General features: G+C 39.1%; 1 protein-coding gene across 7 annotated transcripts in view; it reads left to right on the top strand.

Annotated features, from left to right (window-relative positions):
- NAA35 (N(alpha)-acetyltransferase 35, NatC auxiliary subunit) overlaps nucleotides 1-18,944 on the top strand; it is an 89,458-nt gene that overhangs the window by 5,327 nt on the left and 65,187 nt on the right. For all 7 annotated transcript variants that reach the window (XM_021927598.2, XM_021927600.2, XM_021927601.2 and 4 more), the window contains exons 3-6: nucleotides 11,089-11,122; nucleotides 13,253-13,367; nucleotides 14,237-14,311; nucleotides 16,463-16,630. In XM_021927598.2, the coding sequence (XP_021783290.1) occupies nucleotides 11,089-11,122; nucleotides 13,253-13,367; nucleotides 14,237-14,311; nucleotides 16,463-16,630 (392 nt within the window). The remainder of the gene's footprint in view (nucleotides 1-11,088; nucleotides 11,123-13,252; nucleotides 13,368-14,236; nucleotides 14,312-16,462; nucleotides 16,631-18,944) is intronic.

Genomic DNA, 18,944 nt, shown 5'->3' with positions numbered 1-18,944 from the left:
TTCTCTCTTTGATGGCTTAGTTTAAGCTTGTCCAACCCACTGCTCAAGGGCTGCATGTGGCCCAGGATGACTTTGAATGTGGCCCAACACAAATTCGTAAACTTTCTTAAAACATTACGAGATTTTTTTTGCGATTTTTTTTTTTTTTTTTTTTTTTAAAGCTCATCACCTATCGTTAGTGTATTTTATGTGTAGCCTAAGACAATTATTCTTTCATTGTGGCCCACGGAAGCCACAAGATTGGCATGCCTGGCTTTGTTCATTCCTCTGTAGTCAGTTTTTATTACCAGCACCATTGGTTAAGGCCTTCCATATCCATTCATCTTCTGCAGTTCTTGTTTAGTACTTTAGGAAAATTCCTTTTACACTTTCTCTTGCCTCTTGTAAAACCTGGGATGCTTAAGCTTCTTGTTGCTCTTCCATTCTTTTCTGTCTTCTCTCACCAAGAACATTTGTAGGTGCTCAATACATACATTTGTTTGAAGAATGAATGAATATTGTAAGGCCTTGTTTCTTCATACTGGAGAATATTTGGATCTGGGACTACAGAAGTTTGAGAACCACTGCAGTGCATAAAATGCTGTCATTTTGGGGGATTGCCTGTAACCAGCATAATCATGAACCACAAGCATGGACACTGAAATTATGTTGATACTTGATTATAGTGTTATTATCTAGGTGATCTGGAATATTCTGTGATTTTTTTTTTTCTAAGATTATCATTGAACTGATTACATCACTCTTAAACATTATGGAAAAAATACAAATCCTTTGTGAAACTTTCAGTGACATCTTTTTTGCCCCCCACACTCCCATACATGTGGGGTGAGAGTCATTGTTCTAGGAATTTACTGTTTGTTAGCACTTGATTCTAAGAGGAAAAGGATGGATGGATGGAAATTGTCTTGGCAAAAGATCTAGGCAACCTGTAAAATTGCTTTCCTTGTTCTGTGCCATCCAGACTGTTATCAGAGGTGGGGCATGGGCAAGATGGCCAGCACTGGCATTTATGGATCACTTTAGATTAGTGGTTCTCAACTGGGGGTGATTTTTCATCTCAGGGGACTTTAATGTCTTGAGACATTTTTGATTGTCACAGTGTATATGAGGTGGTGCTACTGGCATCTAACAAGTACATGCCAGGTATACTGTTCATTCAATTCAACACACAGGGCAGCCCCCACAAACAAATAATTACCCTCTTCAAAATATCAATAATGCTGCAAGTTCACCGCATTTAGATATCAAGTTTACTGCATTTAGATTACTTTCAAGAAGGTTCAGCTGTCACTTAACCTCTCAAACCCTGAATTCTTCAGGAAAGGAACATATGGATACTGGACTTAACATCCTTAGCAACTAGCATTGACATAGAGCAGGCCGTGTGAGTGGGCCCTTTGATGCAGTTTGAGGGCTCTTCTGCAGGGTTAAATGCTCTTACCAGATTTTCCCTTCATCACGTGTAGTGTATCTTGCTTCATCTTAGGAGCTTTAGTTAATAAAAAAGGAGTCCCTAGAAGATACCACGTTCCACCTTTTAGCTGATTCTTTCGATATTTATCTTGCTGGTTTTGGGCAGCATGCTTTTATACTACTTTTTGATTTCCTTCATTCCCAGTTTAGCCTGTATCTATGGACTTAACCCCCTATAGTTATAGGTAGCTACACTGTGGATATGCAAATATTATTCATAGCTGAGCCAAGCAGTAAAACTATTACTACTTTTTCTTTCCTGCATACATCTTCTGTTTTACACAAAAATTTTTACCCAAAAATTGGTGTACTTATCATTAATTCTACTTCAGACTCTTTACCAGTTGTCTAAATCTCCATAAGACATTCAGACTGATTGGATAGCCTGGTGGTGTCATCTCCTTATAGATCTTTCTTCTTGATCCTCTTAACTGCAATCTAGGTTTATTGCCTTTTGTACCTAGTATGTAACTTCATTCTGAGATCTTCTTTTCTTCATCAGCCTGGGGTGTCTTTTCTCTCTTGTTATAACTGGACATCATTATTATCTTCTTGAGTAAAGTGCATGGGAGATGAAATGTTTTGAGGCTCTTAATATCTGAAAATGTCTTTTTTCTGTCCTCCCACTTGATTGATATTATGTCTGGGTGCCTTTGAGAATTTTGAAGGCATTGTCCATTGATCTTTTGCTATTAAGAAATCTGATGACATTCTGATACTTGTGAAAGTTATATGTTGATACCTTTGTTCTTTTTTTTTTTTTTTGAGATGGAGTTTCGCTCTTGCTGCCCAGGCTGGAGTGCAATGGCACGATCTCAGCTCACTGCAACCTCCATCTCCTGGGTTCAGGCAATTCTCCTGCCTCAGCCTCCCAAGTAGCTGGGATTACAGGCGCCTGCCACATGCTCAGCTAATTTTTGTATTTTTAGTAGAGACAGGGTTTCGCCCTGTTGGCCAGCCAGCAATTGAACTCATGACGTCAGGTGATCCACCCATCTCAGCCTCCCAAAGTGGTGGGATTACAGGTGGTAGCCACCATGCCTGGCCTTGATACCTTTCATACATAAGTTTTTGGGATCTTCTGTTTGTCATCCTTGTCCGGAACTTTCACAGTGGTCTGGAACCTTTTCACTTTGATGCTTCAGTTCTAGGAAGCATCCTTGAATTATTCTATTTGTTTTTCCTATACTCTCCTTATGGAATGTCTTTTATTTGGATATTGAATCTCCTAAACTTGTTCTATTTTTTTCTTATCCTTTCTTCCCTATTTTTCTTTTTTTTTTTTTGAGACAAAGTTTCACTCTTGTTGCCCAGGCTGGAGTGCAATGGCATAATCTCGGCTCACTGCAACCTCCACCTCCCGGGTTCAAGCAATTCTCCTGCCTTGGCCTCCCGAGTAGCTGGGACTACAGGCGCCCACCACTATGCCCAGCTAATTTTTGTATTTTTGGTAGAGACGGGGTTTCAGTGTTGGCTAGGCTGGTCTCAAACTCTTGACCTTGTGAGCCACCCGCCTTGGCCTCCCAAAGTGCTGGAATTACAGGTGTGAGCCACTGTGCCCGACCCCTTTTTTCCCTATTTTTTGATGTCTTTTTCCTCAACTTCATCTTCCAGATCTTTCATTGCACTTTTCTTTTCTCCTGCGATGTTTTAAATTTTGAATCATTACATCTATGGCTTGAGTCCAGTTTTCCTCATATCAGATATTTCCCTTTGCTCTGAGTGGTGTAAGCTGTATACTATTGAGCCTTCTTAAGGCTTTAACTTAAAAGTAGAAGTAACTTTAAAAAAAACAAAACAGTTTATCATGTTACCCTTACTTTAGTAGTTTGGTGTCATCTGGAATTGCTGGGATCCCCAAGACTGTTTTGCAGGATATGCAGAGTTGAAACAGTTTGGTGGTAATACTAAAAAGGTACTTGCCTTTTTGACTGTTACTCTCTTATTAGTATACGGTGGAGTTTTTCAGAGGCTAAATGATGTGTGATGATATCATTGCTTTGATGGCTAATGATAATTTGAAACATTATCCTTCTCATTAAATTTTTTGAGAAATGCTGCTTGGTTGGATAAGGCCCAATTTACTCAATTCTGTAGTGCTATACAAGATCATGATTCTGTGTTCAGTCATTGATCATGCAGGGGGGTGCTTGTACTGTGCTTCGTGAGTAAATTCTTAAGTTTACTGTCTATAAAGTTTAGTGAGAGATACGATTACTGAAGTTCTTCTTTTTAGAGATGGAGTTTTGCTCTTTTGCTCAGGCTGGAGAGCAGTGGCGCAATCTCAGCTCACTGTAACCTCCGCCTCCCGGGTCCAAGCAATTCTCATGCCTCAGCCTCCCAAGTAGTTGGGATTGCAAGCATGTGCCACCGTACCCGGCTAATTTTGTATTTTTAGTAGAGACAGGGTTTCACCATTTTGGCCAGGCTGTTCTCGAACTCCTGACCTCAGGTGATCCACCCGCCTTGGCCTCCCAAAGTGCTGGAATTACAGGTGTAAGCCACTGCACCCCTGATTACTGAAGTTCTGAGGAATCTTCCGAGTCATCTGGTCTGACCTTTCATTTTACAGATGAGGAAACCAAGGCCAAGAGTGATTGACTTGCTTCTAGATCTGTGGGGTGTTTTTAAGTTTGATGAAGCTATTTGGTACCCACATTTACCCTAAATACATGATAGATTATTACAGTTTCCAAACTTTTCAGTCTTAGGACCCCTTTATACTTTCAAAAATTACAGTCTATGTTTTTGTCTTATATATATATGATTATTAGAATTTAAAACTGAGACATTTAAAAAATATCCATTTAAAAACGATGATGGGCTGGGCATGGTGGCTCACGCCTGTAATCCCAGCACTTTGGGAGGCCAAGATGGGTGGATTACTGGAGGTCAGCTTCAAGACCAGTCTGGCCAACACAGTGAAACCCCACCTCTACTGAAATACAAAAATATTAGCCGGGTGTGGCAGTGTGCACCTATAGTACCAGCTACTCGGGAGGCTGATGCAGGAAAATTGCTTGAACCTGGGAGGTGGAGGTTGCAGTGAACTGAGATCATGCCACTGCACTCCAGCTGGGGCAACAGAGTGAGACACCATCTCAAAACAAAAAAACAAGAAAACAACCCATTGTATGTTAACATAAATAACATATTTTTTTATTGAGAAATAATTGTATTTTCCAAAACAAAAATAATATGGAAAAGTAGAGTTTGACATTTTTGCAAATCACTTTAATGTCTGGCATAACAGAGGGCAGCTGAATTCTCATATTTGCTTCTATAATTCAGTCTGTTGCCACATATGTTGTTTTCTTAGTTTGTAGCTTATGAGAACTTGGCCCTCCCATGAGCTTGAAAATGGAGGTTCTGAGTGTCTCAAGTATTCTCTTGAGGCACTCCAGAAATTTTGACAGGTGGTCATTTCTTAAAGGTTAGTTGCAGTCTGGACCTGAAACCCGAATAAATGGACCTTGGTGCCTGTTACATTTAAAACTGCTCTTTCTTGAACTTTTGAGTGGCTTTTTTTTTTTTTTTTTTTTGAGACGGAGTCTCGCCTGTCACTCCAGGCTGGAGTGTAGTGAAGGGACTGCTCACTGCAGCCTCGGGCCCTGGTTCATGCTATATTCTCCTGCCCCCAGCCTCCCAGCACACTCATGCCTCACACCTCAAGGCCGGCTGCAATTTTAAAGCTAGTGAGACGTGGGTTTCTCACCAGGTCTCAATCTCCTGACTCTGTGATCCGCCTCGGGCCTCCTCCCAAAGTGTTGGGATTTCGGAGGCTTTTTAACCATGTCGATTCTTAACATGCATTGCCACTTGGCACACGTTGGTTCAATAGTATGCAGGATCTCTTCAGATTTGCTTGAGCATAGTCCCTGCTCTGTCACCCAGTCTGGAGTCCAGTGGTGCGATCTTTGCTGACTGTCACCTCTGCCTCCGGGTTCAAGGGATTCTCCTGTCTTAGCCTCCTGAATAGAGTAGCTGGGATTACAGGTGTGCACCACCACGCCTGGCTAATTTTTGTATTTTTACTAGAGACGGGGTTTCGCCATGTTGGCCAGGCTGGTCTGGATCTCCTGACCTCAAGTGATTCGCCTGCCTCGACCTCCCAAAGTGCTGGGATTGCAGGCATGAGCCACCGCGCCTGGCTAGATCTTCCAAATTGTTAACACGTTTCATTATATAATATTAATAAGCACATTTGTTGTTATCACTACCAATACAGAAAGCTCTTCTAAGTTTTGGGAAATTGTTAGACTTACAGTGGCAGATACATATTTTCCAAAATTTTAGTTTCTGCTTGAAAGCTCAAATTTTATTATTGGCAACAAATATCGTCAGTTTTTCTTGAAGTGACAGATTCATTTATTTTTTTTAAAAATGCCACATTCTCAAGTCTGAATAACATAGTCTGTTGATTGTTTTTGTTTTTTCAGGTAAAAGTAGTGTTCTGTAATAATTGTGCAAGTGTTTTTTTTTTTTTTTTTTTTTTTTTTTATATGAAGTTTTGCTCTTTATGCCCAGACTGGAGTGCAATGGCATGATCTCAGCTCAGCGCAACTTTTACCTCCTGGGTTCAAACAATTCTCCTGCCTCAACCCCCTGAGTAGCTGGGATTACAGGCGCATGCCACCATCCCAAGCTAATTTTGTATTTTTAGTCGAGACGGGGTTTCACCATGTTGGCCAGGCTGGTCTTGAACTCCTGACCTCCAGTAATCCACCTGCCTCGGCTTCCCAAAGTGTTGGGATTATAGGTGTGAGCCACTGTGCCTAGCTGTGCAAAAATTTTTTTCCCCAAGACAACTGTCTTTCTTTGATATGCAGCAGAAGTGTTTGTCTGCTTCCCATTTTTTCAAGTAGAATATTTAACAACTTATACAAAGTTGAAACTGAGTGAAATTAATCAGGGCTGGTGCTAGGGTGAAGTGAGTGAGGTACCTTACGGTGCAAAATTTAAGAAAGCAAGAACTAAAAGTGAATACATTTTGCTCTATAGGTACCTCAGTTACTGCACCCTGGCCCTGAGAGCAATAATGTTTACTGCTTTATCAAGATTGTTCTTTTATTTTCCCCAGCTTTTTTATTGTGTTAAAATAAACAACATAATATTTACAATCTTAGGCCAGGCGTGATGGCTCATGCCCGTGATCCCAGCACTTTGGGAGGCCAAGGCGGCAGATCACTAGAGCTCAGAAGTTTGAGACCAACCCCAGCAACATGACGAAACCCCGTCTCTATAAGAAAATACAAAACATTAGCCGGTCATGGTGGTTTGCACATGTAGTCCCAGTTACCCAGGAGGCTGAGGTGGGAGGATCACCTGAGCCTGGGAGGTCAAGGCTGCAATGAGCTGTGATAGCACCACTGCTCTCCAGCCTGGGCAACAGAGTGAGACCTGTCTCAAGAGAAATTTTTTTTTTTAACCAGCTTAACCATTTTTAAATGTACAGTTCAGTGGTATTTAATATATTTGTCGTGCTAACATCACCACCATTCATATCCAGGACTCTTATCTTGTGAAGCTAAAATTCTCTATCCATTAAACAAATGGTAAGTCTTCATCATTCCTCTCCCCATTCTCTGGTAACCAGCAGTCTACACTATGACTTTTTTTCTGTTTTTGAGACAGAATTTCACCCTGTTGCCCAGAGTGGAGTGCAATGGCGCAATCTCAGCTCACTGCAACCTGCGCCTCCTGGTTCAAGTGATTCTTCCACCTCAGCCTCCCAAGTAGCTGGGACTACAGGCACCCACCACTATGCCTGACTAATTTTTGTATTTTTTTGGTAGAGATGGGGTTTCACTACGTTGGGCAGGCTGGTCTCGAACTCCTGACCTCAGGTGATCTGCTTGCCTTGGCCTTCCAAAATGCTGGGATTACAGGCATGAGCTAGCATGCCTGGCCCTATAGTATTATTTTTGACTACTTTAAGTATTTCATTTAAGTGAACTCATACAGTATTTGTCTTTTTGTGCCTGGCTTTTTTACTTAGCATAATGTCCTCGAGGTTAGTCTATGTTGTAGCATGTCAGAAGTTCCTTCCTTTTTAAGACTGAATAATATTCCATTGTATGTGTATACCATGGCTTATCATTCATCTGTCAGTGGGCACTTGGGTTGTTTCCCATGTTTTAGTGCTTGTGAATAAAGCTACTGTGAACATGAGCATACAAGTACCTCTTTGAGACTCTGTTTTCAGTCTTTCTGGGTATATGCTCAGAATTTGAACTGGCTGGATCATATGGTAATTTGGTTTAAATTTTTTTTTTCTTTTCCTTTTTTTTTTTAGAGACAGGGTCTTGCTCTGTTACCCAGGCTGGAGTTCAGTGGTTCTGTTGTGGCTATTACCTTAAACTACAGGGTTCAAGCAATCCTCCCACCTCAGCCTCCCCAGTAGCTAGGACTACAGGTGTGCACCACCATGCCTGGCTAATTTTAAAAGATATTTTGTAGATATAGGGTCTCACTGTGTTGATCAGGCTGGTCTTGAACTCGTGGGCTTAGGCAGTCCTCCCGCGTTGGCCTCCCACAGTGCTGGGATTATGGGTGTGAGCCACTGCATCTGTCCTGTTTTTAATTTTTTAAGGAACTGCTATACTGTTTTCCACAGTGTCTCAACCATTTTACAAACCTGCCAGCAGTACACAAGGGTTTCAGTTTCTACACATCCTTATAACACTTATTTTCTGCAGGGTTTTTTTTTTTTTTTTTTTGTAGTAGCCATCCTAATGTGTGTAAGGCGGTGTCATTGTAATTTTAATTTGCACTTTCCTAATGAATAGTGATCATCAAGGGCATTCTTAGATTGAAGAAAATTTTTGCCTTTTTTTAGCCATAAGTGCATGGAAGTGCAGGGTACATGATTAATTTAGCTTGGGGCCGCTGTCTTGATATGTACTGAAGCTGCAGCAGTTTTGCCCTCCAGTGCCTTTTTGCCTTCCTGTCATTGTTTTTGCGTCATTAGTACAGGTGTCTACACAATAAAAAAAGACAATGAATGTTTTCGTATGATTATCAAAGTAATTTTAACATTGCAGGCTCCTGGGTTCCCAGATCACTCTTTGAGAATTGCTGGATTACTAGTATGTGTTCTATGTTTTGTTGTTTTGTTTTGTTTTGTTTGAGATGGAGTCTTCCTCTGTCACCCATGTTGGAGTGCAGTGGCACAATCTCGGCTCACTGCAACCTCCGCCTTCTGGATTTAAGTGATTCTCCTGCCTCAGCCTCCCAAGTAGCTGGGATTACAGGCACCCACCACCACACCTGGCTATTTTTGTATTTTTAGTAGAGATGGGGTGTCACCATGTTGGCCATGCTGGTCTCAAACTTCTGACCTCAAGTAATCCACTAGCCTCAGCCTTATTGTTGTATTTTTATACATGATTCTTATCTGTTTCAGTACCTGGAACTGTTAAAAATTAATGTTATTTAACTTACAGTTGGCTAAGGAAGATTGGCTACAGTTCAGAAAACTGCTTACACCTTCCACAGGATTTAGCCATAAATTTTTTTTTTTCCCCAGACGGAGTCTCGCTCTGTTGCGCAGGCTGGAGTGCAGTAGTAGCGCGATCTCGGCTCACTGCAAACTCTGCCTCCTGGGTTCACGCCATTCTGCTGCCTCAGCCTCCTGAGTAGCTGGGACTACAGGCGCCCGCCACCATGCCGGGCTAATTTTTTTGTATTTTTAGTAGAGACAGGGTTTCACCGTGTTAGTCAGGATGATCTTGATCTCCTGACCTCATGAGCCACCCACCTTGGCCCCCCAGGGTGCTGCGATTACAGGTGTGAGCCACTGTGCCTGGCCACCATCAATATTTAATTTACTTAGCATGTTATAGCAGTGATTTCTGACTTACCTGCGTATTAAAATCATCTGGAGTGCTCTAAAACCAGTGTATAGTTCCCCGCTGTAGATTTCATTGGTTCCCAACTCTAGATTTCATTGGTTTGGGATGCTGCTTGGACTTTGGGGTTTCAAAAGTTTCTCAGTTGACTCTAATATGCAGCCGAGGTTGAGGACCAGTGCTTTATAGTGATTGAACACTGTTTTGATTACCTGTTTACTCAAGTGTTTTCTATATAATTTAAATACAACAGGATTTAAAAAAATGGTTTTGACACTGTTACTGGAACAGAAGAAATTAGATTATGGTAACATGGTTTAAAAACTTGAGAAGTAGCAGTCAGTTCTATGTAAAAGTTTACTTGGGGAAGTATACTAGTGATTTTTTAAAATGGGGTTGGTAATTCTGATTGGAATATTATGGCCTGTGATGGGTCACTTATTCTCAAAAGTATTTTTTTTTTCTTAAACCACTTGATTTATAGTATTCTTTTGTATTTACATAAGTACTCACTGTACAGAATTATTGGGGGAACCTGCCCCTAATAATTTGATGTGAGTCCTTTTCTATTTTCCCTAAGTGTTTGCCAGTCTGAGAAATAAAAGGAAAGAGTACAAAAGAGAGAAATTTTAAAGCTGGGTGTCCGAGGGAGACATCACATGTCGGCAGGTTCTGTGGTGCACCCCAAGCCGCAAAACCAGCAAGTTTTTATTAGTGATTTGCAAAAGGGGAGAGAGTGTACAAATAGGATGTGGGTCACAGAAATCACATGTTTCACAAGGCAATAAAATATCACAGAAATATCACAATAAAATACCACAGAAATCACATGTTTCACAAGGCAAATGGAGGCAGGGCGAGATCACAGGACTGAGGCGAAATTAAAATTGCTAATGAAGTTTTGGCACGCATTGTCGTTGATAACATCTTATCAGGAGACAGCATTTGAGAGCAGACAACCGGTCTGACCAAAATTTATTAGGTGGGAATTTCCTCATCCTAATAAGCCTGGGAGCACTATGGGAGACTGGGACTTACTTCATCCCTTATCTACAACCGTAAAAGACAGATGTCCCTAGAGCAGCCATTTTAGAGACCTCCCCCAAGGCACACATTCTCTTTCTCAGAGGCTGTTCCTTGCTGAGAAAAATAATTCAGCGATATTTCTCCTGTTTGCTTTTGAAAGAAGAGAAATATGGCTCTGTTCTGCCCGGCTCTCAGGCAGCCAGACCTAATGGTTATCTCCCTTGTTCCCTCAGCATCGCTGTTATCCTGTTCTTTTTTTCAGGGTGCCCAGATTTCATATTGTTTAAACAATTTGTGTAGTTAACACAATCATCACAGGGTCCTGAGGCGACATTCATCCTCACCTTACAAAGATGACGGGATTAAGAGACTAAAGACAAGACAGGCATAGGAAATCACAAGAGTATTGTTGGGAAAGTGGTAAATGTCCATGAAATCTTCACAGTTTATGTTCAGAGATTGCAGTAAAGACAGGCATAAGAAATTATAAAAGTATTAATTTGGGTAACTTAATGAATGTGCATGAAATCTTCACAATTTATGTTCTTCTGCCATGGCTTCAGCTGGTCCCTCCGTTCAGGGTCCCTGACTTCCCGCAGCATAGAATGCATTATATTAGTAATGGAGTAGAAGTAAGTATTTTTTAGAAAATGAATTTTAAAGTAATACAAGCACATTTTTTTCAGGTGCTAATGTCTTTTTTTTCTTAGAATTAAAAGGATTTTTCTTTTTTTTTTAGAATTAAAGTTGGGAGAACTACTTCATGATAAGCTGTAAGTATTCTTTGAAAATGGTGTAGTGTAATATTTCAGTCTTTTTTTTTTCTCATGTGGAGTAATATTCCCTGAAGTTTGAGTAAATTTACATTTCAAAATTATGAAAATAAAACTAATTATAAATATATTTTTAACTGTGATGAACTATTTTGGGGCAGCTGACCCTAGTTGTGATGTGAAATGGTTATACCTAGGGAAACTGTAACTTATGGTCCTTTCCTGGAGAGCAGATGTAATGAATGTGGAATTTCTTGAAGAAAAGGTATCAGTTGTGTGTCATATGTGATAGGTTGGTTGATAACCAGAAATTGGGTGACTAAGTGCCTAGATAAAAGTAAAAGAGAATCCCTGTGTCTTAGTCAGTTTAGTGTTGCTATAGTTAAATACCTGAAACTGGGGAGTTTATAAAGAGGTTTATTTGACACAATCCCTGTGTCTTAGTCAGTTTAGTGTTGCTGTAGCTGAATACCTGAGACTGGGGAGTTTATAAAGAGGTTTATTTGATGACTGGAAGGTTCAAGATTGGGCAGCTGCATCTAGTGAGAGCTTTAGGCTGCTTCAACTCATGGTGGAAAGCAGAAGGGGAGCAGCGGGGAGTGGCATGTGGTGCGAGGAGATCACATGGCAGGGGAGGATGCAAGAAAGAGAAACCGAGGAAGTCAGAGTCTTTAAAACAACCCACCCTCTTGGATGGTATTGTTGACCCTTGAACAACTTGGGGATTGGGGTGCCGACCCCCCCCTTACAGTAAAAAATCCACATAAAACCTTTGACTCTGCCAAAATCTTAACTACTGGTAGCCTGTCATTGACTGGAAGTCTTACCAATAACATAAACAGTTGATTAACACATATTTTGTGTGTCATATGTGCCATATACTGTATTCTTACAATAAACTAGGGAAAAGAAAATGTTATGAAGAAAATTATAAGGAAGAGAAAATATACTTACTGTTCGTTAAGTGGATCATCATAAAGGTTTTCATGTTTGTCATATTTGTGTTGAGCAGACTGAGGAAGGAAGAGGAAGTTAGTCTTGCAGTCTCTGGTGGCACAGGTGCAAGAAAACCTTTGTCTAAGTGGACTCATGCAGTCCAAACACATGTTGTGAAAGGGTCAACTGTAATTCATTCCTGGGAGAGCAAGAACTCACCTCCCTCGGAGGGCTTTAATCTATTCATGGGGATTCTCCCCCATGCCCAAGACACTTCCCACTAGGCCTCACCTCCCAACACTGCCACATTGGGGATCAAGTTTTAACATGAATTTTGGTGGAGGCAAACCACATTCAAACCATAGCACCTTGGAAAAACAAAATAAATGGAAATACTTGTTCATGTTTATATGCCTATATATAGCCCCAGTTCCTATACTGCCATGGCCAGGCTCAATTTTCAGGGTTGGGAATGTGAAACTTTTAATTAGTAAGTAGACAAGATTGGATATTGTGGTTGTGGGGAAGGGAAAGTAGAATCTGAAATTCAGTTCTTCTCAGATTTGAGCGTGCGACAGAATCATCTGGAGGGCTTACTAAAGCATAGATTGCTTGGGCCCCACCCCGAGAATTCTTTATTAGGTCTAGTGTGAGACCACAGAAATCTTAAATATTTCTTTTTTTGTTGTTGTTTTGTTTTGAGATGGAGTTTTGCTCTTGTTGCCCAGGCTGGAGTGCAGCGGTGCGATCTCAGCCCACCGCAACCTCTGCCTCCCGGGTTCAAGCGATTCTCCTGCCTCAGCCTTCCAAGTAGCTGCGATTACAGGCATGCGCCACCATGCCCAGCTGTTTTGTAACAGGGTTTCTCCATGTTGGTCAGGCTGGTTTGAACTCCCAACCTCAGGTGATCCACCCGCCTCGGCCTCCCAAAGTGTTGGGATTACAGGCGTGAGCCACCACGCCCGGCAGAAATCTTTTTCTTCCTCACAGTGCATGTAAAATCATTTGAGTGGCAAGTACATGAAATAATTTTTGTATCAATCGACAGTTAATTGAAGTAGAAGTGTTAGCAAGTTGAGAAGACTGAATACATAGAATAGTTATTAAAAGTAGTATAATTTTATACCATTGTGAAAATATGAATAAGCTTACTGGCTCAAAAACAATCTGTGGACTTAATTTTTTTATTTGCAGATTTGGTCTTTTTGAAGCCATGTCTGCTATTGAAATGATGGATCCCAAGATGGATGCTGGCATGATTGGAAACCAAGTTAATCGAAAAGTTCTCAATTTTGAACAAGCTATCAAGGTAGTCACCATTGTACTTTTTGTGTTTCCTTTTATCTTTTGTTATTTTATGTTAAAACATTGTGCTTAATAATGAAATGAAACGTTGTATTAAAGTCTGTTTCCTTCAGAGCAGCTCAAGTATATAAACAAGAATTAGTTACAACCTTTATATGTTAAAATCTGAAAATTAAGGTCTTCATTAAAATCTTGCTCTAAATTTGTGCATTTGTGTACTTTTAAAATTAATTTTTGAAAGCATTTGACTCTATATTCAAATAGGAAAATTGGCTTGGGGGTTAAATTTTGTGTATTAATATGTTAATACATAACAGTAAATTTGCACAAGTAAAATACTTGTAGTGAATTTAAAGTTGCTTTAGAAATTCATTTATACTTGCAATAGAGTTTGATTTTACATATTTTATAAAGAAAGGTTTGCTGAGCAAATGAATATTGTAAACAAAATTTGCAAGTAATATAGTTAACTAACTTAAGTGTTTTAAAAAATCTTTAGTTTTCTTTCTAAGTAGTTTTGGGTCATTAAAATGATTTATATTAATACTTAAAGCTGGTTTGAACTGTTTTTAAAATACTTGTTGATTTGGCTTTTCATTTTATATAAAGGCCTTTATTGTTTAGATTTTTCTTATTGAAGACCTAAGATATATTGTTTTTACAATTATGTCAATTAAAAATAAAATTTATAAGATGATAGTTTTTAAGAATACAGAGTTAATTTGGTGTGATAGTTTTATCAGATGATAGATAGCATTTTCTTAGAATTGCTGTTTTTAAATATTGAATGTTAGAAATCCAGAATGCTACTATACATAGTAACCATGTTTAAAAAAATTTCTGCTTATATGTCACATTCTTCCTCCTTTTTAGGATGGCACTATTAAAATTAAAGATCTCACCTTGCCTGAACTGATAGGGATTATGGATACATGTTTTTGCTGTTTGGTAAGAATGGAATTAAGACTATTGATTAATTTAAAAACTGTGATTTACCTGAATCTTGTGATTTAAAAGCCTATACACTAATGTTGAGTATGAAATAAATGTAATACTTGGCCTAGTAAAGATGTGCATAAGATTGGCAGGCCTGGTAATAGGATTTCATCTTGTCATCTACTTGATTTTACATTTTAATTTTCTGAGTGAAGGGATATTTTCTTTTCAGTGAAGATAGTATTGTAGCCATTGTTCATAATACCCTTTTCGTTCTCAAGTTACTCAAGCAATAAGTCTGTAATTGGAAGGTTTCATAAATAAGCGTGGAATCGAAACAAAAGAGAGCTAGACAATGGCTTTGGAGAGATTTTTTCTAATCTAGGATAAATTGTGGTAAACTGGCCATCTCCTGGGAAGAAAATTTTTTAGTGATTTGTATATGCTGAATTATGTTTTCCCTGGAAAGTATTGTGTGTGGAGAAATTCTCATTTGTACTGCTTTCCTCTCCCCCCTGCTTTCTCACCATCCCATCCTTTTAAATTGACATTAAATCATTGTCCTTAGAAATACGTAAAATTTATTCATTTGTTCATTCAGCGTTTATTGATTGATTGCCAGTGTGTGTAGTTGTATTAGGTGTTTTATATGTACAGTTTTCACTTACGTTTTACATGAGCTTTATTAGATATCCGTACTATCTTATTGTCTATGGTTATGTTGCTTGGGAGGGCCCTTGCCAGAATCTTAATCCTGATCCTTCATCTTTCAAAGCTGTCTCTTTACCCCCTCAAAGATTTCTTTATTACCTTTTAGCAGTTTACAGTCCTAGTGGGTGGAGTAAAGAAAAGAGTCAAAGGATTGCTGGGAACAGACATGTGAATAAACAATTCTGACAACATGAAAATGCTTTTATAATGGTGCTGTGGGAACAGAGAGGAGGAGTTAATTATGTCTGGGAGAGTAAGAAAGGCTGTAGAAAGGAAGTAATATTGGTATGAGGTACTAAAGAATGGTAGGTGTATGACAGGAAGATTCATGGTTTAGTAGGCAAAGAGGTATATTGCATGGGTATGGCAATGTGAAAATGTTCATTTTGGAAAATCATAGATAGCTGCTTAAGGCTGAAGTCTGGCAGGGAGCCAAGTAGGAGGAGTGTGGGATAAGTGGAGAGTGGTGGAGAAGGAGGGAAAGGTAAACAGAGGGAGGATTTTTGCCAAAGTTGAGGAACTATTCTGTGAGACTCTTGGGACTGTATTTAAAAATTTGGACTTTAAAAGGCAGATGGTTTTTAGTCTGGAAAGTCTCTCTTCTGCACAGTAGTTAATACCAAATACACACCTTAACTACAAGTTTTCCACAAACATTTGTCATTTTGCAATGCAGTAGCATATGTCTTACTCTGTTGCAGAATTCTTGGGCTTTAGTGTAAAAATAACTATAAACTTGGGCAAATGATTTAAACTCTTACTCTGTTTCTTTACATGTAAAAGGAGAAAAATACCACCTTTCTCAAAGTGCTAGGAAAAAATGAGAGATATTTGAAAATAACCTAGCATAATATTTGGGACACAGTACTTACCCAATTTTGCCTGTTGTTGGTATTCCCAACCTCTAGTACATGGTGCCAGACATATAGTGGTCATTCAGTAAAATAGTATAAAATGATTCTCTTAGTGTTTTAGAAAGATCTCTACTTGGGGGTATTAAATTGGAGATGGGAGGCAGGAAAACCTGTCTAGTTTCTAGTTTCTTCCGATAATCTAGGTGAGATATGGTGTTGGCTGGGTTGTGGTGGTAAGGATTATAAAGTTCGATGAGTGTCTAAGGATCTGGTTAGTTCTACAATTGTGAATTTTCCAGTTTATGGATTTTTTTATTGACTACATTGTGGACCTGATGTCTTTTGGATGCTACATGAAGAGGCAGTCTTAATTTCATTAATCTCTAATATGTTGCAAACTGATGTACATACGACAGTGATTCCCATAGATGCTTGAAAAATGTTAGTCAATGAAAGGAATTCTAACTTGTCTTTTTTTTGTCTTGTGATTAATCTTATCTGGGTCTATGGTGCTTCTGGCCTTTGACTCTAGGATCAATTTAGACTTCGCAGACTCAATTTTATCACCTTAAATATATACTCTTTTGTTTCTTTATAGATAACATGGTTAGAAGGCCATTCGTTGGCACAGACAGTATTTACGTGCCTTTACATTCATAATCCAGACTTTATAGAAGATCCTGCTATGAAGGCTTTTGCTCTGGGAATCTTGAAAATCTGTGACATTGCAAGGGAAAAAGTAAATAAAGCTGCTGTTTTTGAAGAGGTAAGATTTTGTAATGTAAGAATTCCTTGGCCAGGTGTGGTGGCTCATGCCTGTAATCCCAGCAGTTTGGGAGGCCAAGGTGGGCAGGTCACCTGAGTTCAGGAGTTTGAGACCAGCCTGGCCAACATGGTGAAACCCTGTTTCTACTAATACACAAAATAGCCAGGTGTGGTGGCATGCACCTGTAATCCCAGCTACTTAGGAGGCATGAGAGTTGCTTGAACCCAGGAGGCAGTGAGCTGAGATTGTGCCACTGCACTCCAGCCTGGGCAACAGAACAAGACTGTCTCCAAAAAAAAAAAAAAAAGAATTTCTGAAGTTCATTGAGTACCTTATTCACTGTGATGTATTTAAATGATCTTGTGATACATACTTTCGTCTATATGTATATTTAAAAACAGTTTTTAAAAGTAATGCTGTTGCCATTTACAGATATATTGAGTAAAGTAATTCAGTTCTCTCCAAGAAAGGGCTTTCATCTTAGCATATGTTCTTTCTGTCAGTACCGTTCGCTGAGTATCTGTATGTGCAGACTACTGTTTTTGGAGGTTGTGGGGATTCCCAGAGAAAAATGAAAGAGACAGCCCTTGTCCTCCAGTCTGTTAGAAATTATAATACGAAAAGGGAGCTAAGGAGAACAAAGACATGAATATTTTAGGGTATAGACATTTTCCTTTGGTTTGTCTAAGTTTTAGAGATAGAAAGATTTTTTTCCCCTTTAGTGTAAAAAATAAGCTTTCGGATGCTGATAATTTTCAGGGAATTGCGTCTCAACCTAGGACTACAAAAAAAAGAATTGTATAAGGGAAAACGTGATAGCATTTGAAATTGTTGATAACTAACTATTTTTGTTAAATTCTTCTGTTGAAACCGATGTTTCTTTTTAGTGCCGTTACTGGTCCAGAATAAATTTCTTAGGATCCAACAATGGTTCAGTGTATAGTATGTAAAACTTTTCTCAGTTTATACTATGTATGTGAGAATAATTAAATGTATACTCAATATGTTTGTCAATATTTGAAGGTGTGGCTTTTTTTTTTTTTGGAGGGGATGGGGTTTCAGTCCTTTTTCCCAGGCTGGAGTACAATGGGGCAATCTCAGCTCACTGCAACCTCCATCTCCTGAGTTCAAGCTATTCTTGTGCCTCAGCCTCTCGAGTAGCTGGGATCACAGGTGTGCACCACCACACCTGGCTAATTTTGTATTTTAGTAGAGACCCGGTTTCACTCTGTTGGCCAGGCTGATCTCAAGCTCCTGAGCTCAGGTGATCCACCTGCCTCAGCCTCCCAAAGTTCTGAAATTACAGGCGTGAACCACCGTTCCTGGCCGTATGGCTTTGTGAGTTGTTTGAAATAGTGTCCACTTTTTATATAGTCATTGGTTATTTGCATATTGTATTGATATATCATTATGGAAAATTTTATTCATTTGGATAGAATTTTAAAAAGATTAGTTTGAGTTAGAGAAATGCAGATGATTTTAAATACTAGTATTTTCAAAGTACAACTAAAAGGACATCAGAATCAGTGGGCAGAGAGGATTCCTTGAATAACAGTGCATGAACAATTGCTTGGCACCCTTGAAAGTTACTTTATCATTTCATATCAAAATTTCAGAAAGCTGAAATGTGTTCAGTATAAAAAATTAAAAGAAGATAGTTTACAGAAAATAAAATGGCCTTTAAATGTAAGATGCTTAATCTCACTTTAATGCAAATTAAAACTGAAATACCATGTTTTTACCCATTGTTGGCAAAGATTAGAAATTGTTTATAGTAAGATTGATGAAGATGGGAAAACAGGCACTCATATACTCTGTGTGTATGTATGTGTGTGTGTCAATGAATATGAGTGGTCATTATTTCCCACTTCTTAGTCTTTTTTTAGAACTTTTTATTGGGGAATAATTTCAGATTAACAGCAATTATGGGAACGAGCACAAAGAACATATAATTCGTATGCAGATTCAGCTACTGTTAACATACTGTCCTATTTGCTTTTTTCACTTATGCATGTGCTCCTGCTCGCGCTCTCTCTCATGTATGTATGTATATCTTTTCCTGACCTGTTAGTAAGTTGTGCCCATTACAGCCTTCTTCCCCATGACACTTTAGTGTGTTTCTCCAAAGTAAAAGAGCACTATCCTGCAGAACCACAGCACAATTATCAACTTCAACAAATCTGTAATAACAATACACTATTCAGATTCCATTTTTGTTAATTGACCCAATCCTTCTTAGTGTTTTTTCCCCGATCCAGTCTAGAATTATGACCTGCATTTAATTGCGTATTTCTGTAGTATTCTTTAAGCTACA

This window comes from Papio anubis, chromosome 13 (genome assembly GCF_008728515.1).
Source record: "Papio anubis isolate 15944 chromosome 13, Panubis1.0, whole genome shotgun sequence".
Lineage (NCBI taxonomy): Eukaryota > Metazoa > Chordata > Mammalia > Primates > Cercopithecidae > Papio > Papio anubis.
Note: the sequence above shows the minus strand (reverse complement) of the source record. Positions and strands in the feature narration are given on the sequence as shown.